This window comes from Serinus canaria, chromosome 1A, assembly GCF_022539315.1.
Source record: "Serinus canaria isolate serCan28SL12 chromosome 1A, serCan2020, whole genome shotgun sequence".
Lineage (NCBI taxonomy): Eukaryota > Metazoa > Chordata > Aves > Passeriformes > Fringillidae > Serinus > Serinus canaria.
The window spans coordinates 32,515,277-32,533,565 of NC_066314.1; the positions used below are offsets into that span (position 1 = coordinate 32,515,277).

The following is an 18,289-nucleotide window of genomic DNA, read 5'->3' on the forward strand; positions in this document are numbered from 1 at the left end:
TCTGTCGACATATGCATAGACCTGTGTGTGCTGTTTGAAGGACAACTCACGGGGCTGTGCAGCGTGTGACTGTATCAAAGGGAGCTGGCACCGCTCGGTGGTGAGGAGCGGTATTGGTTTGTACTGAAAGCCACGTGGAAAATTTCCATGTAAGGGAGACTGCTGGGGAGAGATAGGCAGCGAAGATGAATTTAACTCGAAGTGCTGTTCTAGCAGCTGGGATGATAAAAAAAGAAACCACCACCTGAATTGCTTTGAGATTAAAAGCAGTTATACTATCTGATAGAGAAATCATAACTAAATTTTACAAACTCTTTACTTAAAATACTAGATACTCAAGTCTGGTTCAGAGTCTGATATAAAAATTGTATTTTCTGAAGTAGGAAGTAATACAAATACAGGGAAATAATTCAGCTTTCAAATGGCCTGTGCTAAAGAATGCAAAATGAATGAAATTACACAAACAAGACAAATGTGTCTTTTGCACTGAAACTTTATTTTTCTAGCAGAGTGCATGGCATCTATAAGCACATTATGTGCATATATGCACATGTAGACAGATATTAGCACTAACTACTTTTTCAGTTAAATGAGTTTTAAATATCTTAAACATCTGCTGGCAATAGTCCTACTGATTGTTGGTAATTTCCTATATACACTGTAATAACTCCATGGCATCCATTGAGAATGCCTTAGTTTCCTGCTGTGGCAGGGAGTGTTGGGAGTTTTTATTCCCTGGTACAGATTTTACTCTGAGAAATCATTAAACTGGAGGGCAAAGCCATGTCTGGAATCACAACTCTTCCGGCGCTGATGTGTTCCAGGACTTTGTCTCCTTCAGTGGACTAGCAAGTGTCATTTGTACATTCCCTTCCAGTGCCGCATAAAAGACAGTCACAAATGGACGTGGTCGGTGATGTTGGAGAATTCGGCTTCTCTGCGCAGCAGAAGTGGCAGCTCCCCTCCTGCCTCTGGCAGCCTGTGTGCGCCGTATGTGTCGGGAGCGCTCTCTCACCGGACAAACAAACCCCTGCAGGGCTGGTTTGCATGCATCTGACTGGGGAACGAGGGAGACCGTGCTCTTTTCAAAAGAGTCTACTGTTCTCTTGTGTTGGTCTGCAATCCGCTTAAGTCATACCAGCTAGCTGGAGGCTTTCTCTGTGCTTCATTTATGAGATATTCTACCTAAGAGAAACAGCTCATGTCATGTATCTATTGTGTATTGTTACCCAGGCAAATAATCTTTGTAAGGTGAAGAAAATGTCTGCTGAGTTAAAGAGTAATGTGTAACACAATTTAAAAGAACACCAATTCCAAATGTTGTATTTGTTTAGTCTTCAAAATTAGTCTTTTTTTAAATTGAAAAGTAAAAGCTAGTACAAAGGTGTGTCATGGTTTGATGCTGGCGCAATGCCAGTGCCCCTGTGAAAATACATTCTCCCTGCTGTCTGCTGTGAGATGTGACCAGGAATAGAGCAAAGCAGGCTCCAGCTTAGGAATAAAAGGAAAAAAAAAACTTTATTAACTTACAGTATATAAAAGAAACACACAGAACACAGGATGAAAACTTTCTAAACATTTCTCCCCCCCCCACTAAATTTCCAATACATCACAATAAGACAAAACCTTGTATTCTCAATTCAGTTACTACTCTTCAGATCACTAACTCTTCAGATAATCAATTCTCAGTTCATCAAGAAGAGAGGAGTCTCTCTTGTACTATAGGCTTTTCCTGGAAACACAGTTGAGAGTTCTTGTGTTTCTATGTGACACGTGGCACCGCCTGAAGAACATTTGCCGTCTTGACATCTTCCTTCTATGTACAGTGCTCTCACTACTGTGCATGGACCAGAGCTGCTTCTAGGGTTTTCTAAGTGCTTTGCTCAGTTCCAAAAAGAGCACAGTTTCTCACTTTCGGGACACGTGTCCCCCCCCAGATTTCACCCCTGGGGCTGAGGGGTCTCGAGAACAGAGGTCTTCTCTTTCACTGGAGATCGAGGGCATCACTACCCTCCTCACCTGTTGTCATCTCTGTTCACGCACTCTTTCACATCACATCACTGCACTGCACTCTCTTGGCTCTGAGCCATTGCCTCCTCTTAAATGCAGTCTCTGTGTCACAGGAAAAATGGTTCTGTCCATGGCTATATAAGAAAAGTCCAGCCAAAGGCCACTCCTTCATCTCCTCTTACCTAGGATTCTTCTCAGCTTCTCTCAGACACTTTTCACTTGCACAAACTTGCATCACACTTGTTCATTTCCTTATATTCCATCTCTGTCTCTCTCCTCATTCAGCTCCAGGAGGATCATCATTTGTAAGGTTTCTATCATCTAAGAAAAGGGTTAAAATATCAGGCTCTGCCTGTCCAGAACTTCCACGCTGCCCTGCCAGGCACCTTTTCGCCGCCCCCCCTTCTCCTTCCTGTGCTGCCCGTACATTATACCGAATTTCAAGGTGGCACAATCTCTCTCTCTTTCTCTCTCTCTCTGGGGAGCTGCCCAATGTTTCTCAGGGTTCCTCTACCCTTCCATCCTGCAGGGGCCTTCACCTCCCTTCTCTGTCCAAGGCCCCGGTCTTCCTCATCTGGCTGCATGGCTTCCCCTCCCATGCCCAGCCCGCAGCTGGGCAGGGGAGGTCTGACTTCTTTCACGGATGGAACCCAAGAGAGCTTCTTCCGGAGAGTTCTCTGCTTTTAATGTCTTTCTGTTCTCAGGGGCGTATCCATGTCCTCAGTGGCTACACCAGGTGTCAATATTCAAATCTGAGCACCTATTGGTTTGACCACAGTATCCCAAAAACTCACTTCCTCACAAACCAGGACAAGGTGTTTCAGAAAAGCAGAATAGAAATTTCTGTTGAAGGGCTTCTGTTCATTGCTATAAAAGGAAGTTGTATTTAACTGATGCATGGGATTTGTCCCAAATTAAAAATAGAATAGAAAGTTTGTTATCTCTGCTATATGAGTAAGCCTGACAATGCAGGAGAGGGAGATGTACCTAATCAAACCAACCTGATAACAAAAATGGATTTCATGTCTTCAAGTGCTAGGGTACCCCTTACATAGTTCTATTCACAGAAGTACCCAGAAGTTTTTAATATTTTTTTTTATTTTAGTATTGAGAATGAATCCTTTATTGGTGTGCAACACAAAATGCTTTCGGGTTTGCCAGTGAAATTGTTCAGTTAAAAGGTTCAATTTCCAGAACACTTGTATTTCATCATCTGAGGACCAGAAGCAATTGCATCTTTACCACTGTGCTGGAGAGGACTGCCTGGAATAGAAAAAATTAGAAATTTTTCAAGATACTGAAAGGATCATGATTCTCAGAAAAGACCCATTTAAGAATAGTTTACAACTGCTGTAGTTATAAACTCACTGCCATAAAAGGAATGTGCTGTATGTTGGCAGGCTACCAAGTCAGTGAAAATGAGTGTAGCTTAGCACTACTTTAGTGCATCAGATCTGGGAGGAGCAGGAGTGGAGGGGAATCCCAGTTGACCTGTATTTGCTTTCCTTTGGGAAGCATTGCCAGTCCCAACTATTGGGAAACAATCTGCAAATGACAGATGCATGAACACTTGCAAGACTGAGAGTTTCACTGGTTTCTGCCCTTAGCCAAGAATTCTCTTTCATTCCAGGCTTGGGGACTCCTTACTTGTCTTACTTTTTCCGTTCCTTGGGGTCGCTGCTTTTTTTGTGTCTCTTTGCAGTTTCACTTTTCCCATTTCATCTGTTGTTCACAAGGCCTGTGCTGTCTTGTCTCTACGTTAATGAAATCTCCTTCCATTTTACTGCCCTCCCTAAGGACCAAGAGAGTCCCTTGAGCAAGGACCTTCTTCTCTGTTACTTAAAGCAGAAACAATTGCCTCCCTCCTCCGCTTGTACTCAGTGTATCATGGATGTCCTCCACATCCCCACAGGCCACATCTTTTGGTTGTTTGGAGGGGATCAGTATCACTGCTCTGCTGTGTGTAAATGTTAGTAGCAAAATAAGGAGAAATCAAACCTGCAGTTTTCTTGTCCATGGGAGCCAGTTGCTGAACAGGGAGGCATTAATATGTCTTTCCCTTGTTGCTTTTTTGGAGGGTACAGCCTTCAAAAACTCATTTGTTTTGGTTATCTTCTCACTTCTCAGGCTCTTTAAATTTGGCCCCTGGACATATCCTAGGGCTTTAGTCACACCAGCCTCATTGTTGCTGAGCTGGTTTTTTGCTTGTGGGAGAGGGGAACAACGCAGTGGCCAGTTCAGCATACAGAAAGGGTTATTCCTGTGAGAGACAGTGAGCTTTCCATTTTAGGCAGCTATTGCTAGAGAGAGTGTTAGCTCAAGTTGGTAATTAGAGGAAAATTAAATATACGTCTTTGTTTTCCGCTCAGATGTAGTGTTTTTCTTTTATAAGTAATTTTTCTATTCTGGAGAACCATTCTAATACAAATGGAAACAGATACATGGTGCCCCCTCACATAGCATATCTTTTTGTCAGCAGTTGGAGTCAGTGAGATTATGCTGAATTGTGTGTAGAGATTTCAAAATCTAATTTGTTTTCCAAGATTTTTCATTATTTTTTTATTGGAAAGATAATAATTTTAGGCTGTATGATAATCTAAAATCTGTTGTGGGAATCTTACCTCTCTTACATAGAGGACTGAAGTCTGGGTAATAAAGCTCAGACTAAAGGCTGAACCCCTAAAAATATCTCTGATTCACCTCAGTAGGAACATTTATGCATCCTGAGGATAAAGTATGGAGGGCATTAGTCCATAAGTCAATGCCTGTCAATTGTGTATCACAGAGTGGGACTCAGTGTGAGCAGATGAGCATTTCTGCTCACTCTCTTTTTCTGCTTTCCTCTGTTTTTTGTCTGATCTCAACCTTTAGACTTTCCTTCTTCCTTCCCTACTCCCACCAATTAAGAGAAGCTGCTGAAGCTTCCCAGCTAGAACATGAAAAGGATACCTCAGGAACATCCATCGACTGGACTGTATAACCCCATTTCACAGGAGAAGGAGGACTGGCCGGTGGGCACCGTGAGGAAGCTGAGGAAGCCATGGGACTGGGGAGGGCCCTGTGCACGCCTCGAGCTTGAGCAGCCGTGGTGTGTGCCATGCTTATTGTGCCCAGGCAGGTACCTGCCACCTCCAGCCCTGCTGGCTCTGCAGGTGCAGAGACAACTGCTACAGTTCAGGTTATGAAACACTGAATAGCCTCCACAGTTAGTGACTTGTCTGGTTGCTTTGCAAATGAGCATTCCTAAAAGTAAGGGCCATTAAAACACCTGATGCTGATATCCTAAAGCATATGTGGGCCAGACTAGTACTTGAAAATGTCTTATGTGCATTTTGCAGGAATGTTTTTTAGGTTGGAGTTTCAGTTGCTCTGGGAAGGGTTTGAGAACAAAATCCAGTATAAGAGAATATGTAAAATTCAAGAAAACAAAAAGGTTTTGAACTTCACTGTTTAGGCTCCTTTCTAATGGCAGTACTAACTTAAAGTTTAAACCTTGACATTTCCTGGTGTTCCATTCAAATATTACAAGGTATGGCAGTAAGGATTGCCATTTGGTTTGTACATTCCAGCATAAGCAGCTAAGGGGAACATGCTTTAACTGAGAGTCTTAAAAGTGAATTGGGAATTCAGGTCTAATACTTCAGATTTCTGTGGCTGTAATTGAGAAGCTAATATTGTATAGGGGGGAAAAATATGCTGACAAGCATGCAAGTTATATGCTACAGTACTACTGTAGACCTGTAAGGTTAATGCAATTAATTTCATTTAGAATGCTTTATTCCTCTTCAATGAGTCTTTGAGAAGCTTAAATTTATAATTGTCTTTGTCATTATCCTAGCTGTTAATGATTAAAGTATTTTAATCTTATCAGACAGTGAGCTTTTGCAAGGTATTTTAATAGCAAATAGCAAATCACAAACTTTTGAAGACACCTAGTTTGCATTATCAATAGTTATACAAGCACATGAAAATCCAGAGCCTAAAATCTCTCTTTAAAGGTAAATTTCATAGAATCATAGAATGGTTAGGGTGGGAAGGGAGCTTAAAGATCATCTGGTTCCAAAACCCCTGCTGTGCACAGGGACACCTTCCACTAGACCAGGTTGTTCAGAGCCGTATTCAACCTGGCCTTGACACTTCTCTGGACAACCTGCTCCAGTGTCTCACTACTCTCACAGTGAATAATTTCTTCCTAAGATCTAATCTAAATTATCCTTTCCCAGGCTTTTGTCAATTACCTTTACTGCTTTTTCCAAATGCTTCAAATACAGTATGGTGCACTGAAACATGCAGTTGTCTGAAAATATATTATTAAAATATATTATAAAGCACAAATGCATATTCACAGGATGTGTGGTTTATTGAAGGCTGAAGGCTGCCTCCTCATGGTTCTCTCAGGCAGCTGGGAGGCTAGGTCAGCCCAGGTATATAAGCATGAAAATACTTTGTGCACTGCAAAGGGTGCTAGTTTCAAGGTTAGACATCTTGGACTGGAGTGGGAATTCTTCTCTCCTTCTTTCACTGATAAATAACCAGTAGTCATCAGGGCCCTGCTGAAAAGTTTTCCTTTACTCCAGTCTCTTGCCAGAGCTGGCAGCTTCACGATGGTTTCTTAAGCATCTCTTACAAGCTATTCAACATTGCCTTTGTCCACACCATAGCATATACCATATAAAACCTGCAAACAGGAAAGTCACTTAAAGGCACCAACTGCAGTGCAGAGAGCAGGAAAGGCCAAGGTCTTTGGTGTTAGCACAGAATGTGTAAAGGAAAAATGATTAGGGAGTAAATAATTGTTTAGACACATGATCTACTGAAACACTTGCTCATGTGGTTCTCTCTTTAGGCTGCACCTTTTGTTTCTGCTGTTCCTGAGGGTTGATTTGTCCTATCTGCTGACTCTGACTGGCAGCAGTTTTAGGTGAGCAAAAGCCAAATTTAAAAAAAGATGTTTAAACTGGATAAACATATATACAAAATAATCCACTAAGTTTTGTCAGGGAAACGTTTGGTTATAGTTTGCTTCGTGTCAAAATAAATAAGTAAACCCTTCACAAAACAACTGTTCAAAGCTATTGCTTTGAAAAAACTTTACAAAACAAATACTGATAAAAATTTAACTGTTAATTTAACACTTGAGTACAGTAGACTCCCAGGCCTTTACTTCTTTCTAACTTCTAGTTGTTTGGCTTTCTTCAGTGTGGCAATTTTTTTGCTCTTTGCTTTTTCCAGTGACATAGGAATTCCTGACAAGAGCCTGGGAGCCTGGCTGACTAGTGTGTGCCTATCTCTTAATTGTTTCCTGCCCTCCAATTGAGGCCAGAGACTTGGGGCTGGGGGAAGGGAAATTGGAAAAAAGCAGAAACCTCACAAGACTAAGGTCTTATTATTGGGGCAAGAAAAAAGCCCTGATCCTTCCCTTAAGAATTTGTGGGTGTTTTTTAAATTTACTTCTAAAGAGCTAAAACATCATGATTTTTCTTGTGAGAGCTGGGATTCTCATGTAATTTTAGGAATTCTGGACCTGAGTTTTCAGGAATAACACTGAATATGGAAAAATTTAAACCAGGAGTGTTACGAGCTCCCAAGACCCTTGATGTTTCCCCTACTGCTCTTGAAAAGAAGATGTGGTAATATCAGAATTTAACCTCTCAAGTTGTCCTTCACTGAAAGAAATTTTTCTAGTTGCAGAGGTTGAAAAAACATAATCTGAGGACATACAAAGTTCTTAATTTCTGAAGAACTAATTTGACAGACCACCTATGTTACTTTTTAACTAATAATTTCAGGGCAAAACTTATGTTTTCTGAATGTTCACAATGGACAATATAGAAGCTCTTGAAAGCTGGTAGTTCTTTAATATTTGCCAACATTAGGCTCCTAAGAGGAAGGTTTCCCTGGATTTAAAATGCATATCCGAGAAAACTGCTTCTGAAACCCAGCTAATGACATAGTTACTGCTGTATTTGTATTAATTGGTACTTACAAGATTTGCAAGTTATTGCTGAGCATGGTGTCCATCTTATGAGAGCCAAACAGATGGAAGATCCATGTTGTACTCTGTTAAAGAGTGAAGTGAAGGAGCTCCAAGGGGTCTGATGACACCCAGGGATAATTGTGGAAGAGCCAATGGTGTCCTGGGTGTTGCAGCAAACAGTTATATAAGAAAGCATCATCCCCTTCCCTGAATTGTGAGTTCTGCTCTGAACTCTTCATGTAGCATCTGTCCTTACAGGAAAGTGGCATATTGCAGTACTGCAATAAAGATGTGGGGTGTGGTGAGTCTGTGTGGTGCAAGTGCTGTGCTGCAGTACTCACTGTGGCTCAGGCATGTGACAGCTGTGTTAGCATTGCTGTCCCCAGGCCGCCTGGCCACTGGCAAGGTGGGGTGCTGTGCCAGTACAGATGGGGTCCCTTGGGGCTCAGGCAGATACCTCCAGCACCTGCACGAGTGTAGGTGAGACTGGGGGTAGCACGGTCAGGACGGATAGAGACGAGAGATCTCTGAAGCCAGGTCATGGAACTTGCGGTTTATTGCAAAGGGCGTGGGTACAGGGCCCTGCTGGGAGCTGCCAGCTGCGCTCGGAGCAGGCCCAAGAGAAGAGAGAGGATGAGAGGGTAATAACGTAAAAGGCAAGAGCTAAGAGCATAGAAAAGCAAGTAAGAGCAAGAGAGCAAGAGTAAGAGTAAGAGCGTAAGAGTGCAAGAGTAAAAGCAAGAGAACAAGAGAGCGAAGTTCCCGTTACAATATAATAAATCATCTTCTGTGTTGAATATTCTGATTCTCACTAACCAATCTAGTACAGCATACAAATCCTATAGCATTTACATACAGCCTATAAGAATCACTACATTACCATACTGTGTTATATTTTAAACCCTAAAAACTACTCTTCGGACCCCTTCTGCCAAGCTGGCAGGGTCTGCTCTGACCGTTGGACCTGCCTGCTTGCAGAGGGTATTGTTTCATCAAAAGGGGATTACCTTCAGCCAGCCACACCATTGTTTTCCTGTTGTTCAGTAACTAAGGGATCTCAAAGTTTGCTTTCATTTCAATCTCGCTTATAGTTTCTATATTTTCAAAATCTATTGCCAGGCAATCATATTTGTAAGGCTTTCCTGTTTCATCTTCCCCAACACACGAGGGCTTTGCTTAACCTATAGAGGGCTAGGCATATATAGCATGGGAATTTAAACCACCAGCCATCTATTCCCAGAATGGTGTTTTCAGAGAATCATTTAGGTTGGAAAAAACCTCTGAGATCATTGAGTCCAGCCTTTGGCCAAGTACCACCTTGTCAACTAGACCATGGCACGTCCTTGGGGAGCCCATTCCAATGGCTAATCACTTTTTCTGTGAAGAAAGTCTTCTTAATGCCCAACCTAAACCTCCCCTGATGTAACTTAAGACTATGTCCTGTCATCTTACTGTTGGTTGCCTGGGAGAAGAGGCTGACCCTCACCTGGCTACAACCTTCTTTCAGGTAGTTGAAGAGACTGATAACTTCACTCCTGAGCCTCATCTTCTCTGGGTTAACCAACCCCAGCTTCCTCAGCCACTCCTCATCAGACTTGTGCTCCAGAGGCTTCACTAATGACATTGCCCTTCTCTGGACTTCTTCCTATGTTTCTTGTCATGCTCTGGCTGTTCCTCTTAAGTAAATCAGAGACATAAATAGGGCACCTGAGCCTGCTAAAGGCTATGGCCAAGTTTGCATGTGCCACAGAAAGAGCAGAGGGAAGAAACCTGTCACAGCCTTACTGTCATTCTCCCTAAATCTCTTCTCTGTTTGTGTGGAATTGGCAGGCGGGGTGAAGCACCTCCAAACCAAACGTGTTAATTGCAATGACTTTTACTTTGCACTTCTCTTTACTGATTCTTCACAAGCCGTTCTTATGGGATCTGTAAGCTTCCTGCAGCAGGGTTTGTGTGCATACAGTACCTGGCACTAGGAGGTCTCCTCCAACTGGAACTACTGGGCATTGCTATAATGTAAGAGTAAATAGAAATAGCAATCAAAGCATCAACAATAAAAGAATAAATTAGATTAACTGCAATAAATTGATAGTTTATTGGGCTCTCAGGGCTTGCATATCCTCCATGTCTTTATGAATACGTGAGAGTGAATAATAACATTTTGGTGAACACTGACACACTTGACATTTTCAAAAGGCCAGGATCTATTTTATAATTCTCTAGAATTTCAAATAATTTCCTTTAAGCTGTTTACAGTTGAAGGAGGGGGGAGAAGGAGGAGGAGGGCAGGGAGGCAGTGTTGGTCTGGGCTGTCAGTGCAGCCCCTTGCAGGAGCACGCTGGGCAGCGGCCGCCATGCGTCGCCACCGGCGCGGGCCGCTGAAGTCTACCTGCCCACAAGGGGCGCTCGATACCGCTGCTGCCGGAGCGCGGCACCGGCGCGGGCCGCTGCGGAGCACTGCCGGCTGAGAGACAGCGCCTGCTGACGGACACTGCCAGCTGCGGGGCACTGCCGGCTGAGGGACAGCGCCGGCTGAGGGACAGCGCCGGCTGAGGGACAGTGCCGGCTGAGGGACAGCGCCGGCTGAGGGACAGCGCCGGCTGAGGGAGAGCGCTGGTTGAGGGACAGTGCCGGCTGCGGGGCTGAGGGGCAGTGCCGGCTGCGGGGCTGAGGGGCAGTGCCGGCTGCAGGGCAAGGGCGGAGTTTCGGCGTGGCTGCGCGCAGCCCTCTGGTCCCCTGGCGGTCTGCTCCGGAGGGGTCCGCGCTGGTTTTCACGCGGCCGCGCTACTGCTATGGCAGGGACGTGTTTGTGTGCGTGTGATAGCGCTCACGGGGCTGCCTGCACCGCAGTGCCCGCCCGGCCCCATACCCCTCCGCCGTCGGGCAGCACGAAAGTGTCGGGGGTCTCGCAGCGAGTTTCGTTGGGTACGACCGAGTTGAGGCGTGTGGATGCGGGCAGGTTTCTGCTAGATGCGCTCCAGACCGGTTTGGTAATGGGTACGGCTTGGGGCTAGGTCCTTGTTATAGTAATGGAATTATCACAGAACAGTTTGGCTAGGAAGAGACCTTTAAAGGCCCCCTAATCCAACCCCCAGCAATGGGCTGGGACAACTTCAACCTGATTGCTCAGAGTCCCGTCCAGCCTGGCACTGAATGCTGTCAGGGATGGGTGTCCGCACCTGTTTGGAGTGTTCTATAAGTGTCCTTCCTCTGAGAGTCTTGTTCCTCAGGATGAGACCATGGCCAGTTTGTCCCCCGCTGGCACAGCTGCTGCTATGGGCCATGGCTGGACTCACCCCTGCAGCTCCTGGGCTGCCGCAGACGAAAGAGTGAGACTGAGAGGAGGCTGGGAGACCTGCCCTGCTGTTCCACAACTTCTAGGGGCCTAATCCTCCTTCCTCAAGAGTCCCAGAGAGTTTCTGTACCGACTTTGGCTGGGGATTGGCTCCAGTCCTGCATCACATAGTCTTCTGAAGTGAGCTGTGGCTGTGCATGGCTGGGCTATAAGGCGTCTGCATTTCCTCTTCCCATTGTGGGGTGAATGGAACAATTAGTATTTGTGCATTAAACCCTTTTGAAAAAAAATCTCATGACTGCCATCTCTCTGTTTGCTATATTTGAACTGGCTGGAGGATTGTTTAAATATATCTCATGGACAGTTTACAACATGAATTATTTCCTGCCTTTGAAAAGCCATGGTCTTAAGATATCTGGCAAGTCTATTAAAATGAAATGTCACATTCCTCAAACAAGTCATCAAAATAACAATTTTTAGCAAAGACTGGTTTCCAGCATTCACCATTCAGAAATGTTGCCGAGTGTGATCTTGGTTTAAATAAAATAAATAGAAAAAGCCTGCATGTTTGATCTGCCCAGCATTCCTGGGTGTTCCAAGCAGGATTACTACTATCTAGCTGAGGTTCTAAGGGTTTTTTTTTCCTTAGTAACCCTGCACTTGTGACCAGGCTACTACCCCAAGTTGCTCTCAGTTGGGTATCTAAGGCAGCCGTTGTGAATAAAAACGACCAGTCCCTCTCACTTTGTAGCGTATAAAATGGTTTCACTGAATACTGTGTAATATGTATCAAAATGTTGGGGGGTGGCATAGCAAGAATGGGTTAAACACACTAAAAAAAGTACATTTAGAATTGTGGTCCCATGTGACGGTCTTATAAAATTTTAAGTATTGTTTTTTTTCTGTGAATGAAAACATTTTTGATGTTTTAATTTGTTCTCATCTTTTTTTTTCTTTTTTTTTCTTCCCTACTCAGCTCTTGCCCCTGTTCTTTGCCTCTGGTTTTGTTGGTGAGGATATCACAGTGATGTCTGCATTCAACCTGCTGCATTTGGTGACAAAGAGCCAGCCAGTGGCCCTGCGAGCCTGTGGGCTTCCCTCAGGTTGAATGGGTGCTGCTTGTTGTGTCATGCATAATAAAGGCCCTTGTAGGAAGGGGTGTCTCTGCTGCAGGAAACAATGTGCTATGGGTTGTTCTGTTTAAATTTTCCTTTGAAGCAGAAGTTTATTTGCACTTTTTTTTGCTGTTTTTTCTATTTTTGGTAAAAGTCACTGAGTTGAGTGAGCAATTTCATATCCAAGGTTTTAAAAATCTTAGAAATGTTGACTTCCTTGTCAAAATACAGTCTCTTAAGTTTTGTATTATTTTTCTCATTCTTGGCAAAATATGTGTCATTAAACTGAAAATATTTTATTAAATGCCATTCCTAATTTTAAAAGAGAATATCTAAAAGAATTTCACATGTTGATTGCTATTAAATCATAGGACTTAAAAATATTTTCCAAAATATTTAGCAGTATACTATAGTTATACTCCATGTGTTTGTTTTCACATTTTTATTATACATCAAGTATGTTATACTGAAAATCATGTACAAAAAATGTGCAGAATTTAAAAATTATTTATTTCATTCCTCTGACAGCATATTCCTTAGTTATGTGACACTTCTCTACATAACTAAGTGGAAACATACAATTTAATGCCCACATGCAGCTGCACTTTTCATGTAAGGCTCAGGTTTGTTCGTTAGGTCTGGGAAGGGTGCTATAAGACCCCATCTCCATTAATTGACTTTATCATGAAAACCTTGAACCTAAGTATTTTGTGTTTCACTTGAAAGGCACCAGTCTGTAATGTCAGCATAAAAATGTCAGTATACAGGGTTATGTGGGAGAAAATATAAGCTGTACTGAGTTAATTTTGAACACTACTAGAAATTTTCTTGATGCCTGAATAAAAAAGACACAGTCCTGGCTGATCTGTGTTAAGCCTCAAAAATGGGCCAGCTTGGGTGTTTGTGCTACACTCACAACTGGTTCATAAGAGTGCAGAATGTTACAAGCAGTTTCTCCCAGACCTGGACTTAGCAAGCATATGGAGATGATGTTTTAAAGATTTTTTTTCAGTGATAAGACATCAGTTTTCAGTTTGATGGATTTTCCTAAAGCTTATTAGACTTTATTTGAACTAAATCTGAGTCCAATTTTTGCAGCATTTACGTTCCATTTCCCCCACATGTGCACAAAACTCCCATTAACCTTGATAGGAACTGCAAACACATATTGAGGAAGAGAGAGAATAACCCACATTGTGTCAGCTTGACCTTGGTTTCCTGTTATATTTGCTGCTGAGCCAGATTTAAAATCCTAAAAATATAGGGTAAGCAAATTTCCTTAGCCCTCATTATGCACCTTTTGATGTATGTTCATATTGCTGTTGTCTACCTGAACGTGGGGACACTCAGTCTTCTGGCCATTTTGTTTCCACTTTGAAAAGGCTATCTGCAAGCTGATCAGCTAGAAACACCCAGATCCCACAGGAGGTTTTGCTGTTCTGTACCTGTTTTCAAAGCACTGCATTAGCTGTTTTATCAAGTTGTTTTTATAGCATAATCCAGTAGTCACTTTTGGAATAAAAAGTTAACACTACTGTTTATTCCCATCCCTTATATCCCTAACTGTGGGACCATTATTAGACTGAGTTCCACTGACTGACTACTTTATAGAGATATCTATAGAAAGATATTTATATATAATAAGCCCAAATTCATCTGCAGTGGAATAATATACAATCACATATCTCACATATTTTGACAGTAATCTAAATTCCCTAGATGCTTAAAAATTAACATAGTCTTGCTTTGCTTTTTGTTTGTTTTTTTTTTCCTCTGTGGTGCATTTAAGGGGTTGCAAGTAAATGGCATAGCATGTATTCAATAAAACATGGGAAGGAAATGTAGAACCAACATCTGCTTAAATGCCACAATGCCCTATGACTTTGGCTTCTGAATGCACAGAAAACACCCAAGTTCTCCTGAGTTTTTAAAACATAACACTTTGAGCTAGTACATTTCCCACCATCCAGTTTTGTGTGAATTGCAGTCCTGTAACCATACCACCATGCCTTGTGTCCACTAAGTCTTGGACCAAGTGTGGAGCTTGGCCACCTCCTCATTCATAGGCAAATTCAATATGGAATGAGACTTTTTAACCTTATGGAACCTATGCTCAGAGTAAGGAAGCAAAGTGCCATCAGAGCAGTAAACTGGGCTTTCAAACAATGTTTTAAACACTATGCAGTTAAATATTTGCTGGACAAGGGCTTGAATGAAAGTATTGTTTCAATTTCTATGCTTAGAATAGTACCTCTATCCTTCCTGTAAGGAACAAAGTAACACAAGGCTATATATAATTTATATTTAATATATAGCTGTATATCAGAAACAAGAGGGGCTTTTTTTCTCCTCCCCCTCCCCCCTCCCCATTAAATTAATTAAATACTATTGGGATGTATCTTAGAATAGAGATGACCTGTCCCTTCTTTGAACTACTATTTTGTAAGCACTTGTGAGTTTCACTTGTACTGGTGAAGTGTTTTTACTTGTTCTTTTTCTGTTTGTATATTAGCACCTGGAGTGCGGATCAGTTCTTCCAAATGATATTTTTAAAATATTTTTTTTTGTCTGAAGTTAAGACTAAACGTTTCAATGTGTGCACACCTAGTGCACTGTTTGCCCCTAACATTTTTTGTAGACAAGATGGCAAGTCTGAGCAAGAGCAGGAGCTCCCAGTAGATGGCACTAGGCATTTGCTCTTCTGCACACCCAGGACTATATAAAAGGCTTCCCGTCTAGGAGTCATTCATTCATAAAGTACACCCTGAGAACCTAGGAACAAGTATTTTAAGAAAAGCAAGAATACTGGGAAAAAAGCAAAATCTTTGCCCATATGCAGACTACCATCACATTGGTTCAAGGTTTCTTCATTGTCAGTGACTACAGCTCCATTGTATCTGTTGTGGGACACAGAAGTGCTGCTCCTTGAGCCTACTTATTAGAGTTGAATGTTCTGAATTTCTTTGGAAATGTAGGGTGCACTCAGCACATGCCAGGATTTAATTCACAGAAATTAAGCCTTTAAAAAAAACCCACTTCAAAATTACAACAATGCCCACCAAACTTTTAGTATAAGAACTACTTCATCTGCTTTATGCATATTAAGAAGCAACTGATATAAGTCATGATTATGCAGATTCCATGTACATATGTTTTCTGAAGCAGACCGCCAAGCTATAACCTAAAAGATAGCTTATATTGCTTTGCTGTGTCTTTTAATTATTATGGGTTCTTATTTCTTAAAAAGACCCTTTATTTCTTTAACACTTTGAATGTTGTGCTGCTTACATCACATTTTTTGCATGTGATAAATTGGATTTTCCTCTCCTGTAGATCAAAGAAAATTATGGTGCTTGTAAAATTAAGTAAAAGTAATGACGAAAAAATTATAGGGGTAGACTTAGGGTTGGGTTTTTTTTCCATGTAATAAAGTCCCAGGTAATATTAAATTGTTGTGTAGTGTTTAGTTACTAAAATAACTACTAGTAGGAAATTGTACTTTTCTAGCATTAGATTAAACTATAATGCATCTGTATGAAGATGGTGTTGGGCATATGGTGTAAGTCTTTATTAAGTAAATATCTATAGTATGGTTTCTCTTTCTTTTACTAAATCTTTGTTAATTCTAAGTTCTAACATAATGTCTTTTCACTAAATTGAAATTAATAGTGAACAAAAAATTACTGGGTCTCACAACTGCATTTTTAGCAGTACTCTGTCAACATAAAGAATTACTTTTATGAGAAGATCTTGAAAACATTTGCATACATGAATTATTTGTATCCATTTGTTCCTCTGAACTCTCAAACTGCTCACATCAATGAAATATCTGTGCATACTGCTTGCCAGATATGGCTTTAACAACTGAAAGCCTAGTAAAGACTTTAGTCTTGTGGGTTCAAAGTACAGAATTTGCCGTCAAACTTTGTGTGACTCGAATATGACTAAACATTTCATATTGTCTGTTTCTATGTTCAGAGATATAATTTCTATAATGTATACTATAACTTCCCCGTAGTTTTCCGTAATGTGTATCACCAGAGATGTACTACTCCAGAAGTCTGTTCACATGGTCCAAAAGAAAATAAAAGTAAGACTGATATTATATAGCATAAACCATCCATACAGCTATGGTTAAATGACTGTCAATGTTTTCATTATAAATTCATATTTTCTGGGGTTTACATCTTGAACATAAAAATTTGCTCTGGGTTTAAGTATGCTATAAAAGGTCTCAGATGAATGTATTTGTTCCTCAGAACTGGCTGGAGGACAAAAATTAAAATTCATTTGTATCCAGCTAAATTTAAAAAAATGTAAATATCAATTTGGATCAAAAATAGATTTCTAAATTTAGAACAAGGTCTTACAAATACCTAGTTTACTGCCTCCCAGCAGTTATGAGGAATACTGTTGAAAAGAGTGGAAAATATTCACTGTGTGATCACAACAGTAAATAGCATGTGAAACCATTCATGTATCATTACTATATAAATGTCTGTGTATATGTTTGCTTTTTAGTCATATGATAGTCTATTATCATAATAGAGCATAACATTAGCATATTTTTGGAATGTCTTTAAAATGAGTTTTAAAAATTACATATAACTGTCTTAATGGGAGTATATTTGATGTTGTACTGTGTTTACAAATGTTCCTTTTGTACAATAGTATTCAGTCTGGAATGCCTTTCGGAATACATTTTAAGATGAAATTTATTAGTAGATATCTCTTTGGATGTAATACTCTTAAAAATGCCTAATACTTGCCAAACCTGTGATCATAAAGTAGACAAGAAGCCTTCTGTTACGTTCCCTAGAGTTTGTACTCTTTTTTTCACTCTTTTTAAATCTTTATTCTGGTGGAGTTTTGTACTCTTCCTCATCTGCTCAGGAGACAGATGGTGCTTGTCTCTGGCCCACTTGGGTGGAGGTTCCTCAGTGATTCTTGCCCTGAGAAGCACTGGGATGATGAGACATTTCTTGTGCTCCCAGATCATGCACAAAGACAGTCCCTTAATGTGTACCCTCATGGATCTTTTAAGGTTGTTTTCATTCCATTCCTGCTCTCATAAAGGGTCCACTGCAAACTATTTCCACCCTTCTTGCAGGAATGTTTTAATTCTGGGAGTTCATAAATTTCCTGTCTTCCATTCCTGAGCCTTCTGGTGCTCAGGCTTAGTGTGTTGGGTACAGAAAAGATGAATTTTCAGCAGGGTGTTTCTGGGTTTAAAAGTTTCTCATGAAAAGTTTCTTTTTTTTTAGTTATTGGAGTGTCTAACAGGAGGACTAAGAAGTCCTTTAAGGACTGCCTTCACATTTTCCCCTTCAATTAAAAGAAACTCCTGGCTTTGTCTTTTCTCTGAGGAGTATGTGATGAAGGTTTCAGAGAAGAATATGATGTAAAGGAGGGATGACAGCACAGAGAAAGAAAGGAGATTTTCTATATTGCTGAGCTGAGGGAGGACAAGCAAGAAAAGGTGCAAGAAGTGAATGCGAGCTCTAAAGCCAGTAACAGTGTGTTGGGAAACAATGGAGGAGATGATCACTTAGGGAATTTATGAGCTTGGAATTCAATGGAACCTTGAATGGGTCTAGAGTGTCGACTGGGAATCAGGCACTAGAGGCTCCAACATTACCATAACTTAGCTGCTAGGTTAATCATAGGTTGCTACAGCACAGATCATGATCTAGGGGTAAATGAGTAGACAGGAGCTGTGTCCCAGAGAATGCTAAGAAGGGGAAATTGTTCTTAGTTACAAGCTAAACATGTATCTCAGTTTGTGATTTCCTTCAAAAGAAGCTGTGTTGTGTAGGAATGCATGGCTAGGGTACCAAAGGTGCCCTCTGCTCTGTCTGGAGAAGAGGTTCTAGTGGGACAGGTGGTGCTGGC

At 41.4% G+C, this 18,289-nt stretch overlaps 1 protein-coding gene across 4 annotated transcripts in view; it reads left to right on the top strand.

The window, feature by feature from the left end:
* MSRB3 (methionine sulfoxide reductase B3) overlaps positions 1 to 18,289 on the top strand; it is an 81,988-nt gene that overhangs the window by 10,367 nt on the left and 53,332 nt on the right. For 2 of the 4 annotated variants that reach the window (XM_030238532.2, XM_050969767.1), the window contains exon 2: positions 12,259 to 12,385. In XM_030238532.2, coding sequence (XP_030094392.1) covers positions 12,259 to 12,385 — 127 coding nt within the window. Of the gene's footprint in view, positions 1 to 6,856; positions 6,932 to 12,258; positions 12,386 to 16,415; positions 16,488 to 18,289 lie in introns of all 4 variants that reach the window. The other 2 variants (XM_030238535.2, XM_030238534.2) reach the window with 2 other exon arrangements.